This window comes from Malus sylvestris, chromosome 13 (genome assembly GCF_916048215.2).
Source record: "Malus sylvestris chromosome 13, drMalSylv7.2, whole genome shotgun sequence".
Taxonomy (NCBI): domain Eukaryota; kingdom Viridiplantae; phylum Streptophyta; class Magnoliopsida; order Rosales; family Rosaceae; genus Malus; species Malus sylvestris.
Genome location: NC_062272.1, coordinates 23,478,003 through 23,497,578, shown reverse-complemented (window position 1 = coordinate 23,497,578; position 19,576 = coordinate 23,478,003). Strand labels below are relative to the sequence as shown.

General features: G+C 36.4%; 1 protein-coding gene across 1 annotated transcript; it reads right to left on the bottom strand.

Annotated features, from left to right (window-relative positions):
* Positions 1-17,050: 17,050 nt before the first annotated feature.
* LOC126595380 (sugar transport protein 10-like) lies at positions 17,051-19,119 on the bottom strand. The gene is made up of 4 exons (XM_050261697.1): positions 18,987-19,119; positions 18,560-18,882; positions 17,645-18,274; positions 17,051-17,491 (listed from the first exon to the last, which is right to left on the bottom strand). Exons 1-4 carry the CDS (start codon positions 19,117-19,119, stop codon positions 17,051-17,053), a joined length of 1,527 nt encoding a protein of 508 aa, XP_050117654.1.
* Positions 19,120-19,576: the final 457 nt, after the last annotated feature.

Below are 19,576 nucleotides of genomic sequence, written 5' to 3'. Positions count from 1 at the left end.
AATGAAAAACATAATTTGACCCAAAAAAATTTTAAAACATAATACTAAATTAGTGTATACTTACTAAATTTTGGAATTGACCCCCTTCATGAAAGTTGTAAAGCTTTTCATTACAAGTGATTACATTTTTCACACTTCTACAATAATTTTTATTCATTTTATTCATTTTGCACTCAAATAAAAAACATTGTTCATGAGATTTGGAGGGTTTTAAAAAACCTAAACGATCATGTAACTATCGTAAAAGCGTTGAGGATGCAATTATGAACTTTTATTATGCTTTCACATATTTCAAACTTATACATTAATGATTATGAATTTTGTTTATTTTGAACTCCCTTAAAATTACTATTCATGATAGTTTGTAATGTTTTAAAAATTCAAACGATCATATACCCATCCTCAAAGCGTAGAGGATGCGAACACGAGCATTTGCATATTTTTTTCATATTTTTTGTACATCTAAATTAATTATTATAATTTTTTTTAATGTGTTTGGTATTTTTAAATTACTTGATACTTTTATTTTTAATGTGTTTTATGATTTTTAATCTCAATCTTTGCTTATAATATCCTATAAAAATAAATAAATAAATAAAACTTACATTTTAAAATTTATATAGAATAATAATTAATAAACAATATATACATATTCATTATATCTATTGTATTTTATAGTAAGTTTTTTTAGTAGTTTAAAAAATTGGAATCATCAAAATAACTTTTTTCTTATCGTGTCGAAACAGGTTACCCGCGTGTCACTCTAGTGTAAACCTGTTAAGGACCCGTTATTAACGGGTTATTATCGTGTGACCCAATAATGACCCGATTAGTTATCGTGTTGACCTGAAACCCGTTATTTTCGTGTCGTGTCAACGGGTCGTGTAAGAAATTGTCAGGTCTAATATAATCCATCATCCATCCTCTAAAATCTCACACCAATTTTCTCAAGATCTCTATCATTATTCATAGTTTTCGCTTCCTTCTTCACCAAAATCAAAATTTGTATCATTATTCATAGTTTCTACTTCCTCGTTACAATATCTTTTTCTTCAAAGATGATGTGGGAAATCGATCAGCAAGAGGAAGAATTGTTTAACCAATCAGAAGGAATGTTACCCAAAATAAGATTAAAGATGATGAGGAGCGTAGAATGAGAGATGACAAAGCAAGAATGGGTAGAGCCTCACATTCCCGTCGAGTCATCCAAGCTGTGGGTCAGATCTGCAGGCCTAGCCGTTCCGCAAACCTTGATAAAAGTAGGCAACGACGAGGTACACATATCTTCGATGATTATTTTATCTGTAATAGTACATTCCCTGATACGTACTTTAGACATCGTTTTAGAATGGAACGACATTTGTTCAACAAAATCATGATTGCTGTTTGCAACCATGATTCTTACTTTGTGCAAAAGAAAGATGCTTTTGGTGCTATGGGTCTCATTCCTGAGCAAAAAATTATTGTTTCCTTGCGGATGCTTGCATTTGCAGCATCTGCAGACCAAGTGGATGAGATAGCAAGGATGGGGAAATCAACCATCCTTGAGTCCCTTATAAGGTTTTGCAGAGCAATCGAATCTATATACATCGCAGAGTACCTCTGAAAACCTACTCACATGGACTTGCAACGGCTTCTGAAGAAGGGTGAGATGCGAGGTTTTCTTGGGATGATTGGAAGCATCGACTGTATGCATTGGACCTGGAAAAATTGTCCAAGTGCATGGCAAGGCGCTTATGGGGATAGAAAAGGAGTAAAAAGTATAATTTTAGAGGCGGTGGCATCTTTGGATACATGGATTTGGCACGCATTTTTTGGGATTCCGGGAGCTCAAAATGACCTCAATGTCTTTGCCCAAGCCCCAGTGTTCAACGATGTCCTGCAAGGAAAGGCACCAAAAGTCATGTCTAGGTCAACGGACGTAAGTACGACGGGCCATATTACCTAGTAAATGGCATTTACCCAACGTGGTCAACGTTTGTCAAAACAATGCCACGTCGGCAAAGTGCAAAGGAAAAACACTTTGCAAGCTGTCAAGAGAGGTGCAGGAAGGATGTGGAGCGTTGTTTTGGTATCCTCCAAGCTCGATGGGCGATTGTCAGGGGTGCTACCCTAATGTTTGATGTATAGTCAGTTCGATCCATCATGATGACGTGCATCATTCTTCACAACATGATTGTGGAAGATGAGTATGATTATGATGTTGTTGATGAATATGAGCCAGACACGATGAACAATTCCAAAACACAAATATATTGTGCTCATGACGCCACCGAAGAACCCATACAACATGAGCCATTAGAAAGGGATGGACGTTACAATGAAATGCTCATTCAATGATATACTACACTTCAAAGGCCATATATTCACAATGCACAACAAATTAACTTGATAGAGCACCAGTGGCAATTGAAACAAGCTCAAGATACTTAAGTTCATTTAGTGTGTTTGTTTTTATTTGGTGTGTTTATTGAATTTTATTTGGTGTGTTTTTTTTAGTTCATTTAGTGAGTTTTTTTTTTATTTGGTATGTTAATGTAATTTTATTTGATGTGTTTAAGTCATTTGAATAAAGATTCTCCTAGTATAAATAAATTACCAAATTAAACAAATTTACTCTCACGTTAAATAAAGTACAAATTCAATAAATTGGAAACAATATAAAGTACTCTATTCAATAAATAATAAATTACAACCCAAAGTGCTCTATTCATCATCACTTAACCAATTTGTGGTGTTAGGATGATCTTTTCTTGTCGTGCTAGGACCATCTCCTCTTGCTCTCGCTTCTCTTGCACGCCTCATTCGCACCACATCCGCTTTCTCCGACTTCCAAAAATATTTAGAATTTGGTGACTTCCCTTCTAAAGGCATGTTCATAATGTCACGATCTCGTTGAGCCATTCTTTCTTCTCTAACATGTTCCCTTTCTTGCCTAAGTAGCTCTATTTCTCTCTCATTAGCTTGAAATGCTCTCTCAACAGCTACAACTTTTGCCTCCTCTATAGCCTTATCAGCCTCAAATTTCACCATTTCCCGGGCCAAAGTCAATTCACCTTGGCAAGCAAGTTCTTCCATATACTTTGCATAATCATTCTTGGAAGCACTCCATTTTCTCTTTGAAGCCTTCTTACCTTGAGGCCTAATTGGATAACGGGTCGACCCCGACACTTATTCAGGGGGGGCGTTTCGGGCACTTCTTCTACGTCATCTTCATGAACATGCCCACCGGTTGAATGATCAGGTGTAGAGGGTGCTATTCATGAAAACTTCTGGACCGACATGCACAACTCTGAATTAAGGACAATCTTTAACAATATTCCTACATTCCCACCGGGTGAATAATTTATTTTTGCTTTTGGTTTTAGCATTATACCAAGCTTGTGCTTGAAGTTCCTACACAATGCAGGAGAATAAATAATTATAATGAAAGTAGGTAACAAATAAATAATACAAACAAATAATTATAATCAAAGTAGCTAACAAATAAATAATATATTGTTACTTGATCCGTTAAATTTTCCCCACTTCGAAGATTACCACTAGTTTGTGCCAAGGCGTCTCTCCGCGTACTAAACGATTGGCTAAGTAATTTCCAACGACTGGATATCGATTCTGATGTGAAAATTAACTTGACACACAAATTAAACCCTATTAAACATGTAATTGTAGTATTAGGCAAGTAGGGATCATTCTAGACTAGGGATTAACTAGGGCTGCTAATCAACACAAATAAGACTAAAAAACACTAAACTAGACTCTATAGACTCAAAACTGACTCAAAACACTTAAAACAGCAACAAACAATAAAAAAGACTCAATTATAGACCTAACGAGTGGTTTTAACCAAAATAAGACTTAACTTGACTCAAAAGACTAAAAGAAAACAGATTATGACTCAACTAACAAGACTTAATGAAAGGGGGATTGTTTTTGACGAATTTAAAACTCAAAATAGAAACTTTGCATAAAACACTTTAAGAAAATGAATTTGGTGAATTAAAAAGGGTAAAAGGCTAGTTAGAGGGTCCTTCTCCACACATGACATATGCAAACAAACCAATTTCCATTTATTATTCCTTTAAACTATGAATGACAACACCCCAAGTTAACCGTGATAGCACAAATTAACCATCAGATTTTCCTTATTTCATTGAATTGGACGGGATACGCATCACAACCAAATTATCTTTCTCAAGTCCCCTAACTATAAAAAGCATGATAGAAAACATATCAAAGGTCATTAAGTTCTTTGAAAATCATAAGCATTGACGAGGCATTCATAACTATGAAAAGCATGATACTTCTGCCCAGGATTTTAACACAATCATGACTAGTGACTTTTATTACTTGTGAATATAAGTTCATAACGATTAGGTGAAACTCCCTTACACTCTAGCATCAAGCTTATGCATGCAAACTAAGTATGCATCCTCAATCAACATACATAAACAAGTTTTAATAACTTAGAAAAGCAAATCACATTCAAGACTCAAGAAACAATAACTAGATGTAATCAATTCATACAAAGCATATAATCATGGCTTCGATTTCACCTCTAACTAAAAAGAAATTAGTTCCTCATGTTCGCAATTAAACAAAGATAACTTAAATTAGACATTGAAAATAAAAGATAGAACACACCTAAGAACGCTCTAGCAATCCAATGTTGAATGGCAAGGCACGGCAAAAGGCTCCAAGAATTCTTTCAATTGTATCTGAATATGTGGGTGTGTGGTGTAGGAAAATATGGTAGAGGGTGGTGGTTTGAATTGTGGCAGAAAATATGTATTTACAGGCTAGGGTTTTGCGCAAAGTAGTGGAGGAGAAGGATTACACAATCCTAGAGGAATAGGACTAGGAAATTCAGCACAAAGCTTCTAGAAAGGGATTAAATTTTCTAGAGGAAAAAGGATCAGGTTATTTGCATTGTTTCAGGGCTTTTAGAATTAGATATTAAGTATTCTAATGTGATAAGGAGTCCCCCTTGCAGCTGGAATTAAGGTAGGACAAGATTAGAATAGGATAAGATAAGATAAGATAAGGTTAATTTAGATGAGATAAGGTTGGATAAGATAAGGCAGTTTGGATAATATCTCCTTCTTTTGAGCTGATTCCTTATCTTCAATGTCTTGAATTAATTTCCTCAACTCTTTAGCACATTCCTAGCCTCTCTTGAACTTCAAATTCGTCCATTCCTTATGCTCCATATGTAAGCTATCCATTCCAGCCCAAAACTACTCTAAAATGCTCCAAAATGCACTTTCTTGCCAACTTTGTCATTTGGACCTACAAACACACGAAAATAGCTTAAAACACTATAATAAGTAGAAACTAGCTATGAAAATGCAAGAAAACAAGCTAACTAAGTCGCATAAATATGCTCCTATCAGATTCTTTGGTTCTTTTCCCACCAATTTTCTCAAGAAAACTAGTATGAATAAGACTCCACATTTCTCGCAATTGCATCTCATTACCCATAATCAGATCATGAGTAACTTCAACCTAGTTAGTACACAATGCAACATCTTCAAAAAGCACCCAATTCGTACCTGCATCAATAGTCATTTTGTTGGGAAAAAAATTAGATTGAAACTTTGAGAGAAAGATAGGAATGTGGATGAAAGTAGTTGAGAAAATATGAAATTGTGGTGTAAGGTAGAAGATAATGAGAAGGTATTTATAGAAAAGTAAAATCATATTTTTTATTTTTCAAAAAAAAATTTTGGATTTTTAATAATTTTTTTCATTTTTTTTAAATTCACGTAATTAATCTATACCGTTGGATTTAAACAAATTTGAATTACAACACTCCAGATTGTGTCACGTGGCACAACAGTAACATTTCTGATTTTTTAACTATTTTTTCTTTTTGTTTTTTTTAAAAGTTGAATAACATAGACCGTTGATCTCAAATCCAATGGCTGATATTAAATAAGGTTTTTTTTTATTTTTATTACCGTTGGAAATCCAACGGTTCACAATTTGTAGCCGTTGAAATCCAACGGGCGTGGGGAAGCCCATGGCTCCCCAACGGTAACAAAAAATTAGTGCACCGCGGGCCCCTTTTTCTGACTTTATGTCCCCTGACGCGCGCCCACTTGGGCTTGAACGCCACACGCCTGACAGAAAAATAAATAAATAAAAAAAAGTAAAACAGGCATCTGACGTCAGACTCACCTCAGGCGCTCGGGCCGGCACGAATCCACGGGCCTAGCACTCGAGCCTGCTCGGGCTCCCTCGCCAGCCAACACTTGACTTCCTCCCTCAGGCAATCAAGCCCTGTGCTGAGGTCTGTCCATCGAGCAATTGCTCCCGCTAGAGCTGGTCTTATATTTGACCTAGATCCTATCTAAATAGGATTTTTTTTTATCGAACCTATCTATTTAGTTAATTAACCATGAAATTTATTTATCTTGCATGAGTGGAGCCCAATTCTAAAATAAATGGTTAATTGCAAGAGAGTGAGTTTTGGCGTAACAAAAAAAAATGCTTTTTTGTGACAAAAAAGCAATCCAAAAGGTCACGAGTTTGAGTTGTAGAATCAGTCTCTTTGAAAGCAAGGGTAAGGCTGCGTACAATAGATATTCCACTCCCTAACCCTCGTAAAGCAAGAAGCATTGTTGGCTTGGGGTCTCCACTAAATAGTTAATTGTAAGTGGTTAAATGTTTCTATTGGAACCAAATTTGCGCACATTTGCGGACTAGGCAAAGTCCAGTTGGTTGAATCCAAATAGGATATATATCTTCGAGAAGGAGAATCAAATCGCCAGTGTAGTTCTTGTTGTACTTTTATGCGCAAACAGAAGCAAATTCTAACAAAGTACCAAATATCAACGTCGTATATGAAAGCTAGAAACAATCTCAAAAGAAAAAATGAGATTTAATGTGGTTTGACGTACAGGTGAAGCATGGCGAAGAATTTCACTAAACAAACAGAGATTACAAAAGAGTGTTTAAACTCTCACAATCCAAATCCCACAAATTACAAACCTTAAACCAAATGAGTAGAGAACCCAAAACAAATGGAGAAGATTCTCCCAAATTGCTCTCTAACTCACAATCTCACAAATTAACTCTCACCAAATTGCCACACGAATAAGCCACACAAAATAAACCAACCCTAATGTCCTATTTATAGAGCATAGGACTTAGGTTTACAAACCCAAAACCTAATCAAATAGGTAATTAACAAAATCTCTCCACCAAACAAGGAAACCAACCAAAAAGTCAAAATCCAGACCCAAAAAGGACACTAAACAAAGTTGGTAATAAATACCTAATTTCGAGACGCAAAACCCAATAGTTCTAAAGAAGAATGATGTGATTCATCATTAAGGAATAGCCTATGGATGGCCGTTAAGGAGATTCTAACAGATTCTATAAATTGTTATTTTGTTTTGTGTTGGGCCAAAAGGTATTCACAAGGCTAATAAGCCTTTGTATTCGGTTACAAGAGCTAGATTTGCAGACACAAAATTAATATTTCACTTGTCGCATTAGTCATCTTTCTTTTCCTTCCATCTTCACCATTCTTGCTTGTTACAAGGTCAAGGTTGATCAGAGGAATTGGTGTGGTCTTAACATTCAAACAATTAAATATTTATTTATAAGCCATTCTTTTCAAAAATCTATTAGATTGGCATAACTCTAGAGCACGAACCCCATAGAAAGAGAGGGAAAAAAAGGGAGAGAGTACCCAGTCAAGCTTTATCTGGTAAACCCTAGAGAGGGTACTTCTTCTTTCCAGTAATCAGAGTAACAGAGCTCAATCTATTCCGAAACTATATAAATCGCATAAAGAATGCTTGAGATCATGTCGCTTTACCCCATTTTTTTATCGACAAAATTGTCTTATGTGAGAACTCAGGGTTTAATATCGTCCGTTGATCCATTTGGGAACAAGTTTCATTGATAAGCTCGTATTTATATATATTTTACATCAAATTCACTTGTCTTTTCTTAGTTAGTTCCTTATATTTTTGAGTTATTTACTTTGTTTTTGTGTTTTGTGGGATTTGTCAAGCAAATAAAAGAAAAATAGCACAAGTGGGATTTTAAGTAACAAATTCGTCAAAACTACCTGTGCAGATCAGCTGACTTTGGAAGCAAGTTGCGAACATTTTAGAATGAATTAGAGAATGAGCCGAAAAGCTACGGATGTCTATTTTTTGGAGCATTTCGCGGATTGTTAATATCATTTGCTAGAAAAAGTTATGGCCATTTTAACACTGAAAGGTTACCAAGAGGCTGAGCAGTTTGTAACTGCAATGGAAGCAATAAACCCAATAAATCTAACAATCAAAACTGATGCAGCCAAGAACAAGTCAGCTGATACCTATTCAAATATCAAAGGAAATGGAAAAAAAGATGAGAATTAAGTGGGAGTAATTGGCATAAAGGCTACCCAAAGATTTACAATTGTTTTACCATTTCCTCTCACTTATTGTCATCACTAAATGACTATTAGTGGGTGAGTTAAGGAGAACAAAATGATGCAGCAAGAATTGGTTTAAAAGCAGCGTTGGGGAAGGAAGGAAAGGGAGGAGGCCTCGGTCGATTTCCTTCGGTTCTATCTTCTCAAACTCATGTCTATCTTTTGTTTTAACTTAAGGATTGTGTGTAACTAAATTTTTAGTAGTTAGGGGCTGTTTTGAAGCCCTGAATATGATTGCAAGTTTGTTATGACATTTCGTTTGAAATACTTTTATGAATGGATGAAAATTGGTTCACTACTTGTCTCATTGATGAATTCTTTATTTGTTTTCTATGGATGCATACGTAGTAAGCATATCTAGGATTCTAATGCTATGAATATGTGTGTGCCTACCCTTTTCGAATGAGGACCTACATATGTTCTAGAGTAGTACTTGTTAATTGCGATTAACATGTGAACTAATTTCTAGAATAAGTAAGACAACGCCAGTACTTACGATGTCTTGTGATGACTCAAACTCTTTTCATTCTTAATGATTTCTACTTGTTAAATCTATGAACACGCCATTCTAGATTGCATGCTAGGAACTAAGTTAAGTTGAAAACGCCATTCTCTTAACATACTACATAAGAAAGAGTAACAGGTTGAGTTCTAACATTGAGCCAACTTGAGCATCTTCATCTGGAAATAAAAGGAATTTGAATGAAACATAACATGTTTGCATGATTATATGGTGGTGGATAGCAGTTCCCCTAACTCGTTTTTCTTAATTTGTGAACTACTTAAAATCTGTTTCTGTCTTGTTTTTGTTCAATTTAATTTAAATAGAAAATCAACTCAAAAAATCCCAAAAACTTGTGCGAGCGTAACTCTGTGTGTCTAGTGTCTTCATATAAAATTTTGTAGAATTTAGATAAGTGTAAGTTGGTCTAATAATTATTTTTCGATGGCTGGCCAGTAGGGACAGCAGCCCAGTTTATGTGACATTTTAAGTAGTTAGATAAAACAATTTTTTGCGTGAAAGACCCTTATTTTCATATGCTACAATTGACAAATCTTAGTGTTAATAAGGAAAATCAATAGGATATTTGTGTGCTACTTTGTGGTGTGCTTTTAATCTTATCATTCATAGCTCATTGGGCTCCAGTGCATTTCAAGAAAAGCGTGGTTCTATTGTCAACGTCTATCTATTAAAAGCACCTAAACGACAGAGGTAAGGCAGTAAGGAACTATTCATTGTAAACAAGAATTATTTTTGTGCAAGTCTATCCGTTTTGGAAAGAAAAAGGACAAGGGCAAGGGCGTTAATATTCCCAAATATCATATATATTGAATCGATGGACCTTCTTTTTTGTATGTTTAGGCAATTGAGCAGCCCTAACCCTACCTTTCATTTCAGCGTTAACACGTGCTCTAAGGTGTCAAGTTATGGTGGACTAAATCTATTCAAGGACTGTTGGAGTAATATTAGAAAATAAGAAAATAACAATAAAATTCTAATAATAATAATCATAAAGAGAATCACAACATCAATTATGTATGAGATTAATATAAACATCTAGTGAGAAAGTTAGAAATATTGACAAGCTTGGAGATTGAGGCTTGCATAAATGCAATGTCCTAAAAACAGAATTTCGCCCCTACACTTATTGTGCTTGTAGTTCGGTAGGCGTCCATCTTCTAAAATTCAACAATCTATAATCCGAAGTCAAAGCACTTTAATCTTAAAACTCTAGCAAACTTTTTATATTTCGTACTTTAAAGACACGATTCGGAATTTAACAAACTAAGAATGAGAGAAACAAAGTGGGGAAACACTATTTCTCAAGAGTAAAAACTAACTCTAATTTTCTTTCATTTAATACCAATGGTTTCATGGGTTTATATAGAACCCAATTACTCCTTATTAAAAAGATGTAAATTTTCATCTATAAGTATACATCACTTATCAAGGGAATGCACCAAAATAACATAACATTTCTAAGAAAGACGGTTAACACTATTCTTCATTCAATTTTTAAAATTATATATTAAAATATTTCACATTATAATATATAATTTCCAACAAAAACTACGTTTAGGCTATCAAAAATTATTAATTTAAAGAATATTGTGGGACTAAATTTTTTTTATTTTCAGCGATGCATCCCGGCTTCGGATGTACATAGATACCTAGCTCTTGGCTTAATTTAGGCTAAAAGTGTCCTACATCCCCAAGAATAAGTCAAGGGGTTGAATTTTACCCAAACAATTGGGCTAAAAGACAAAAGCCACTTAGAGCAACTCCAGCAGGATGAATCGCTGGAAGGACAGTGGGAGGAACAGGGCCGGATCGCCCGAGGGAGCAAGGCCAGCGTTGGCTGGCGAGGGAGCTGGAGCAAGCCCGAGCGCCAGGCCTGTGGATTGGTGCCGGCCCTTGAGCCCGAGATGGGTCTGACGTCAGCTGACGTCAAACGCCTTTATTAATTTTTTTTCTATTAACTGCGTGCCATTCAAGCGCGCGTCAAGAGACACAAAATCAAAAAATGGGCTCGCGGCGCAGATTTTTTTTGTTACCGTTGGGGAGCCACGTGGCTTCCCCACGGCTATTGGATTTCAACGGATATAAATTGTGAACCGTTGAATTTCCAACGGTAAAAAAAATAAATAAAAACTTCATTTAATATCACCCATTAGATCTGAGATCAACTCCACGTTATTAGACTTTAAAAATAAAAAAAAAACAGTTAAAAAATCAGAAATGTAACCATTGTGCCACGTGGCACAATCTGGAGTGTTGGAATTCAAATTGGTTTAAATCCAACGATATAGATTAATTAGATGAATAAAAAAAATTAAAAATGTAAAAAATTATTAAAAATCAGAAAAAAAAATTTGAAAAATTAAAAAAAAAATTGATTTTACTTTTCTATAAATACCTTCTCATTATCTTCTATCTCACACCACAATTTCATATCTTCTCAAAGTTTCAATCCAATTTCATATATTGTCAAGTTTGAATCTAATTTCATAGTTTTATATATTTACTTTTCTATAAATTCAACATATATTGTCAAGTTTGAATTCAATTTCATACTTTTATATATTTACTTTTCTGTAAATCTAATTTCATATATTGTCAAGTTTCAATCCAATTTCATAGTTTTATATATTTACTTTTCTATAATAAATTCAACATATATTGTCAAGTTTGAAATCAATTTCATACTTTTATATATTTACTTTTCTATAAATCTAATTTCATATATTGTCAAGTTTCAATCCAATTTCATAGTTTTATATATTTACTTTTCTATAAATTCAACATATATTGTCAAGTTTGAAATCAATTTCATACTTTTATATATTTACTTTTCTATAAATCTAATTTCATATATTGTCAAGTGTCAATCCAATTTCATACCTATCTTTCTTAAATACCTACCTTTTCTATAATCTACTTTTCTATCTTTCTATAAATCTAATTTTATATATTTGCTTTTTCTTAAATACCTATCTTTCTCTCAAAGTTTCAATCCAATTTTTTCCCAAGAAAATGACTAATGATGCAGGTACGAATTGGACGCTTACTGAAGATGTTACGTTGTGTACTAGCTGGGTTGAAGTTACTCATGATTCAATTTCGGGTAATGAGATGCAGTTGAGAGAAATGTGGGGTCTTATTCATACCAATTATCTTGAGAAAATTGGTGGGAAAAGAACCAAAGAATCTTTGTCCAGCCGTTGGAGACTACTGAGCAAATCGTTTAGTACGTGGAGAGACGCCTTGGCACAAGCTAGTGCTAATCTTCGAAGTGGGGAAAGTTTAGCGGATCAGGTAACAATATATTTTTTATTTGTTTGTACCATACCCAAATTTACATTACCTACTTTGATTATAATTATTTCTTCTCCCGCATTGTGTAGGACCTTTAACCACAAACTTGGTATAATGCCAAAACCACAAGCAAAAACAAATCGTTCAACATGTGGGAGTGTTGGAATATTGTCAAAGATTGTCCTAAATTCAAAGTTGTGTCTATCGGTCCAGAAGTGGCCTTTAACAGCACCCATCTACACTCTACGCCCGATCATGCCTCGCATGATCATGATGAAGATGATACAAAAGAAGTGCCTGAAATGCCCCCGTTGAACAAGCGTTGGGGTAACCCGTTTTCCAATTAGGCCTCAACAAGGTAGGAAGGCTTCAAAGAGAAAAGGTAATGCTTCCAAGAATGATTATGCAAAGTATATGGAAGAACTTGCCCGCCAAGGTGAATTGAGTTTGGCCCGGGAAATTGCCAAATTTGAGGCTAATAAGGCTAGAGAGGATGCAAAAGATGCAGCTGTTGAGAAAGAATTTCAAGCTAATGAGAGAGAAAGAAAACTACTTCGTCAAGAAAGGGAACATGTTAGAGAAGAAATAATGGCTCAACGAGATTGTGACATTACGAAGGAGCCTTTAGAAGGGAAGTCTCTAAACTCTAAATATTTTTGGAAGTCAGAGAAAGCAAACATGGTATGAAGGAGGCGTGCAAGAGAAGCGAGAGCAAAAGGAGATGGTCCTAGCACGACAAGAGAAGATCATCCTAGCACCACAAGAGAAGATCATCCTAGCACCACAAATTGGTTAGGTGATGATTATCCATTCACAAACCCATAATTTTCCAATCACTTTGTTTGTAATCGGAGCCCATAATTTTCCAATCAATTTGGGTTGTAATTTCTTATTTATTGAATAGAGTACTTTATGTTGTTTCCAATCAATTTGGGTTGTAATTTCTTATTTATTTAATTTGGTAATTTATTTATACTAAGAGAATCTTTATTCAAAACACATTGAAACTCACCAAATAAAATTACATCAACATACCAAATAAAATTACATCAACACACACCAAATCAAATTACATCAACATACCCAAAAAAAAAACACTAAATGAACTTAAAAAAACACACCACATAAAATTAAATAAACACACCAAATAAAAACAAACACTAATGAACTTAATTATCATCTTCAGCTTGTTTCAATTCTCACTGGTGCTCTATCAAGTCAATTTGGCGAGCATTGTGCATATATGGCCTTTGAATTACAATATATCGTTGAATGACCCTATCATTGTAACGTCCATCCCTTTCTAATGGCTCGTGTTGCACGGGTTCTTCGGTAGCGTCATGAGCACAATATATTTGTGTTCTGGAATTATTCATCATGTTTGGCTCATATTCATCAACAATATCATAATTGTACTCATCTTCCACAATCATGTTGTGAAGAATGATGCACGTCATCATGATGGATCGAAGCGACTCTAAATCTAAATCAAATATTCTGGTAGCACCCCTAACAATTGCCCAGCGAGCTTGGAGGATACCAAAACAACGCTCCACATCCTTCCTGCACCCCTCTTGACAGCTTGCAAAGTGTTTTTCCTTTGCACTTCGCGGACATGGCACTGTTTTGACAAATGTTTCCCACCTTGGGTAAATGTCGTCTACTAGGTAGTATAGCTCGTCGTACTTATGTCCGTTGACATAGTATGTCACTTTTGGTGCCTATCCTTGCAGGACATCGTTGAACACTAGGGATTGTGCAAGCACGTTGAGGTCATTTTGAGCTCCCGGAACCCCGAAAAAGGCATGCCAAATCCATGTATCAAAAGATGCCACCGCCTCCAAAATGATACTTTTTTATCCTTTTCTATCCCCATAAGCGCCTTGCCATGCACTTGGACAGTTTTTCCAAGTTCAGTGCATACAGTCAATGCTTCCAATCATCCCTGGAAAACCTCGCATCTCCCATTTCTTCAGAAGTCTTTCCAAGTCCATATTAGTAGGTTTCCGGAGGTACTCTGCGGTGTAGATAGATTCGATTGCTGAGCAAAACCTCATCAGGGACTCAAGAATGGTTGATTTTCCCATCCTCGCTATCTCGTCCACTTAGTTTGTAAATGCTCCATACGTAAGCATCCGCAAGGCAGCAGTAATTTTTTGCTCAGGCAGGAGACCCATAGCACCAAAAGCATCCGACTTTTGCACAAAGTAAGAATCATGGTTGCAAGCAGCGCCCATGATTTTGTTGAACAAATGACGTTCCATTCTAAAACGACGTCTAAAGTACATATCAGGGAATGCACTGTTACGGACAAAATAATCGTCCAAGAGATACTCATATCATCGTTGCTTGTCTCTATCAATGTTTACAGCACAGCTGGGCCTGCAGATCTGAACCATAGCTTGGATGACTCGACGGGATGTGAGGCTCTTGCCATTCTTGATTCGTCATCTCTCCGTCTACGCTCCTTATCCTCTTCCCTCTGATTTTGGGCCGTCTGGCGTTTGAACATTCCTTCTGATTGGTTAAACAATTCTTCCTCTTGCTGATCGATTTCCCACATCATCCTTGAGGAAGAAGAAGACATTGTAAGAAGGAAGCAAAAACTATGAATAATGATAGAAATTTAAGTGAATAAGGAAGCGGAAACTATGAATAATGATAGAGATCTTGAGAAAATTGGTGTGAGATTTTTGAGGATGGATGATGGATTATATGAAGGATTCAGAAAGGATTAGGTTGTAGATAATGTCATGTGGCATGCTGTCATTCGTTAAAAATCTTGTGGAAATCTATCATCAAAGATTGTAAACAGATTGTAACACGTGGCGCGACGTGATTGGTTAAAAATCTTATCGGAAATCAATCACCAATAATTGTCTTTTTGAATAATGACACATGGCGCAACGAGAACGATTAAAAATCTTATCGAAAATCCATCACCAATAATTGTCGTTTCGGATAATGACACGTGGTGCAACGAGAACGATTAAAAATCTTATCCGAAATTACAAATAAAATTATTTTGTATTATTTTATAAATAAATAAAATACTAATATTTTATTGCTATATTATTTTCGATTAATGACTCGTGGCGCAACGAAAACGATTAAAAATCTTATCCGAAATTACAAATAAAATTATTTTGTATTATTTTATAAATAAATAAAAATATTAATATTTTATTGCCAATTGCCAGTGCTATTGAGTGCAGGGGTGGAGATGCAAAAGGCAATTACTGTTCATTAATGACAATTACTATTCACTGGATAGATAGCATAGTAGATTGCCCTAGGGACAATGGACCATGCTGGAGTTGCTCAACTTCACCCTTGGAGCCCTCCCCCTTGGCAATCCACTATTCAATCCACCTAGTGAACAGTAATTGCCCTTAATAAACAGTAATTGCCATTTGCATCTCCACCCTTGGAACCCTTCCCCTGGCAATTGGTAATAAAATATTAATATTTTTTTTCTCACCCAATCCATAAAATATTATTATTTTATTTATTTCTCTTATTTTATTTATTTCTCTCTCTCTCTCTCTTCTCTTCACCGTGGCTCCTCTTCTTCTTCACCTTCTTCACCCTCGCATTCACCCTCACCTCATTAGCACCACCATCCCCCAAACCCTCCCCGCCTCCTCCCTCACCCCTACCTCCGTACTCCCCATCCCGCCCGTCGTCCTGGACGCACCTCCGTACTCCCCATCCCACCCTCCTCACGCCCTCACCCGCCTCACCGCCATCCTGGACGCACCTGCAGAACCTGATAGAAAAAAAATATTAAAAAAGGCGTCTGACGTCAGTTGACGTCAAATCCACCTCAGGCGCTCGGGCTGGCATGAATCCACCGGTCTGGCACTCGGGCCTGCTCGGGCTCCCTCGCCAGCCAACACTGGACTTCCTCCCACCGGCCCTCAGCCCTTTCCTGGAGCCTGTCCCCCGAGCAACCACCAACGGTGGACTTGCTCTTAAAACCCTCATCTCTACTGACCCAATCTTGCAATTGGCAACAGATGGAGCCCACAAACTCGATTGGCAGAGATTGCGTCTAAGGCAATATAATGTAGATGCCGTCTCTTCACGCACCAAATGAGGCGAGTCAGCCGAGTGAGCAGGACTCGAGGACCACGTGGACTATATAGTCCTTCAGCTACTTAATCAAACGGTTTTTGTTTTTTTGCCATAAAAAAAAATAAAAAATTTAAAAAAAATTAAAATCTAGAAAAATCTTTAAAGTTCAGACTTTTTTTTTTCCTAAAATTCTGATCAATATGCTCAGCAAATTCTTTTCATCTAATGATTGGGTACTAATTGATTAATTCAAATCACGTCTATGTTAAACCTTATTGACAACCAACAAGGTATTGGCACATATATATGATTGACATTACTTCTAGCACATTTTTTTCTCCTCGTAGACTCTTGTTTACTTTTAGCGTTTAGATTGAATAAAGTAAAACAAAATTAGAAGACATGAATAAACAAAAGTATGCAAAATAGTAAATTATTGTGCTCAAATCGTTTCCCTTCTTTTTAATCAAATCTTCTTTCTTTTAATAAAATGCGAACGGAGAATTCAAATTTAAAACATCTCCATTGTGAATTGTGAAGAGAGAGTATGCCTATACTATTAGGTAATTGGTTATATATCAAACCCATTTGGTAGACAAAGAAAATAAAATGTGATTTTATTGATTTAAAACCCAAAAATTGAGTACAAGGGATGTACTTGTATTATTTACAAAACCAGGTGCTTGGATTATTTACAAATCCAACTCTTATTTTGTCAATCAAACTTGCCTACCAATGACAACCTCATCAGGGATGTACTTGCCCCAAAACCAATGTGCTTTCCACACTATATTCATCTCTTCAATCGGAACGTTCTTAGTCTCTGGGAGGAAGACGGCGATGAAGATGGTCATAATCAACACAAAACCGGCAAAGAAAAAGAAGAGACCAAACTTTAAGTGGCAAAGCATGCTGAGGAAGACTTGACCAATGATGAATGTGAACAACATGTTCACCGAGACGTTGATGGCTTGTCCGGCTGATCGGATCTCGAGAGGGCAGATCTCACTTGGCACCAGCCACCCCAACGGACCCCAAGACCATGCAAATGCTGCTACATATGCACATATCAAGAACAAGATCCAATTGGCTTCATGTTTTGTAAATGATCCTTCTCCACTGAGACCAAACTTCATGGCTATCATCCCTCCGATAGCAACCTGCAATGCAAGTTTAATTAGTTAGAAAATATACTTTAGAAATTCAGATTTAGTTGAAGGAAAAAAAAAATGAGACATTTCCTATTATTGTTTAAATTAAGCTGGTAATAATGAATTAGTTTCATTGAATTGATCATGTCATTAATTGTGTACCTGGCATATCATCATTTGCGTACCACCTTCAAGGAACAATATTCTTCTTCCAAACTTATCTACTGTGAAAATGGAGACCAAGGTAGCGACCACATTAACACCGCCAGTGATGACTGTGGACATTAGAGAAGCTTCATCCCCAAAACCCAATGTCTTGAAAAGAACTGGGGCGTAAAACATGATCACATTGATGCCGGTGAGCTGCTGGAAGAATGGAATGAGGAAGCAAATGACAAGTTGAGGCCTATATCTTGGTTGTGTGATGTTCGTCCATTGGTTGTCGACTTTTTTGGCAGCCTCAGTAGCATCAAGAAGGTCTTGGAACTCATCATCAACATTGTTTGTGCCACGGATTTTTTTTAACATTTTCTTGGCCTTCTCGGGGTGACCTCTTTCTAGGATGGAATTTGGAGTGTCAGGAAGAAAGATTGCGGCGAGAGTCATCAGCAGAGAAGGAACGGCAGCAAGAGCGAGAGATATTCTCCAGCCAAAGCCGCCCTTGATCTTAGCAGTGCCAAAGTTGACAAGACCAGCCACTAAAATACCGATGGTGATGGCCATTTGGAACCCCATGTTTAGTGCTCCTCTAATCTTTGTTGGAGCTATTTCCGCTAGATAAACAGGAACAGACTACAAAATCACCATGCCATTATGAATCAGTTAGCTAGCTAGCCCTAAGGTAGCCCGAATCCAACCCTAAATTTTTTAGCTTGGGCCGTGTCAATCGCAAGTTCATCAAATTTTTCGGGCCTAAGGTATAAAGTGATTATGTTTGATATCACATTGGCAAACCACGTAATACGCTAGATGAGGTCCTTTTATGATGAAATCAATTATTATGATACTTTGATACGTAGTTTAACACATCATTTGTGGTCTAAAAGTGTAGAATCACTTTAGACTTGTATGCGTTACCTGATTTGCAAATCCAACACCAATACCAAGCAAGAGACGACCAATGATCAAAAGTGTAATGTTATTGGCAACACCATTTAGGATAGAGCCAAGAAGAAACACAAGGCCTGCCACAAACATGGAGATTTTTCGACCAAATTTCCTAGTAACCGTTGAAGCCAAAAAGGATGCCACCAACGCCGCAATGTAGAGGCAAGACGTGAACAATGTGAGAAGCTGGCTATCAAATTTGCAATACTGGTTTTGATGAGTCTCATTCTTCATTTTTTGGAACACAGATGGGAAGAACTTTTTCAAGAACGACTCCATTGAAGTCACTCCCCCTGCATGTATACGAGCGATTATTCAAAACCCGGTTTTAATAGTACTTGTTTCACTTTATGATCTCAATTCTCTTAAACAAAGGGAAAATTATACAATTTATTACCTGAGATTCCGAGATCATATCCGAAGAGGAGACCGCCCATGGCAGCCGCCACACAAGTGAATATCACAAAGACGGTGACACCTCCTTCATAGCTCCTCCCTCCGCCATCGCCAACGAAGGCCCCTCCAGCCATCACAGAACAAAGTTTCGAAGTCCTAAAAGCCTCTTTGAATTATAAGCAAACCCAATTATCAAGAACAAGGGTAGAGAAGAAAGATAAGAATGATTTAATTCTCTTTGTTCCTTAATCTTATCTCTAAAATCCAAAAACGTAACGTTTATAAGGCATATGCATGCACCAAAAGGTAACTAAATATTGGCTGTCTCGACAACTAAATAACCTAATCGAAATTCTTTCCTTCCTTCTTGTATTTGCCATATTTAGGTTTGAAGAGTTGAATTTGATAGGATATTATCATGGCAAATTCTTGGTTTGGATTTTGGATTAGAATAAGATTAATTTGGCAGTGTATGTACATATACATGATTTATATTATGAATGGATGGATGGATCCGGATCCTCTTTGTGAGGATCCCGAGGATCCGCCAATCTTGTTCGTTCATCGTACGTACATCGTGCGGTTAGAAAT

Excerpts from the sequence above, each read along its gene's own strand:
- LOC126595380 (XM_050261697.1), bottom strand. The coding sequence starts at position 19,119 with ATGGCTGGAGGGGCCTTCGTTGGCGATGGCGGAGGGAGGAGCTATGAA. Across the intron at positions 18,275-18,559 it reads GTGTTGGATTTGCAAATCAG|TCTGTTCCTGTTTATCTAGC; the intron begins GTAACGCATACA and ends GTGATTTTGTAG. Across the intron at positions 17,492-17,644 it reads CGCAAATGATGATATGCCAG|GTTGCTATCGGAGGGATGAT; the intron begins GTACACAATTAA and ends CTTGCATTGCAG.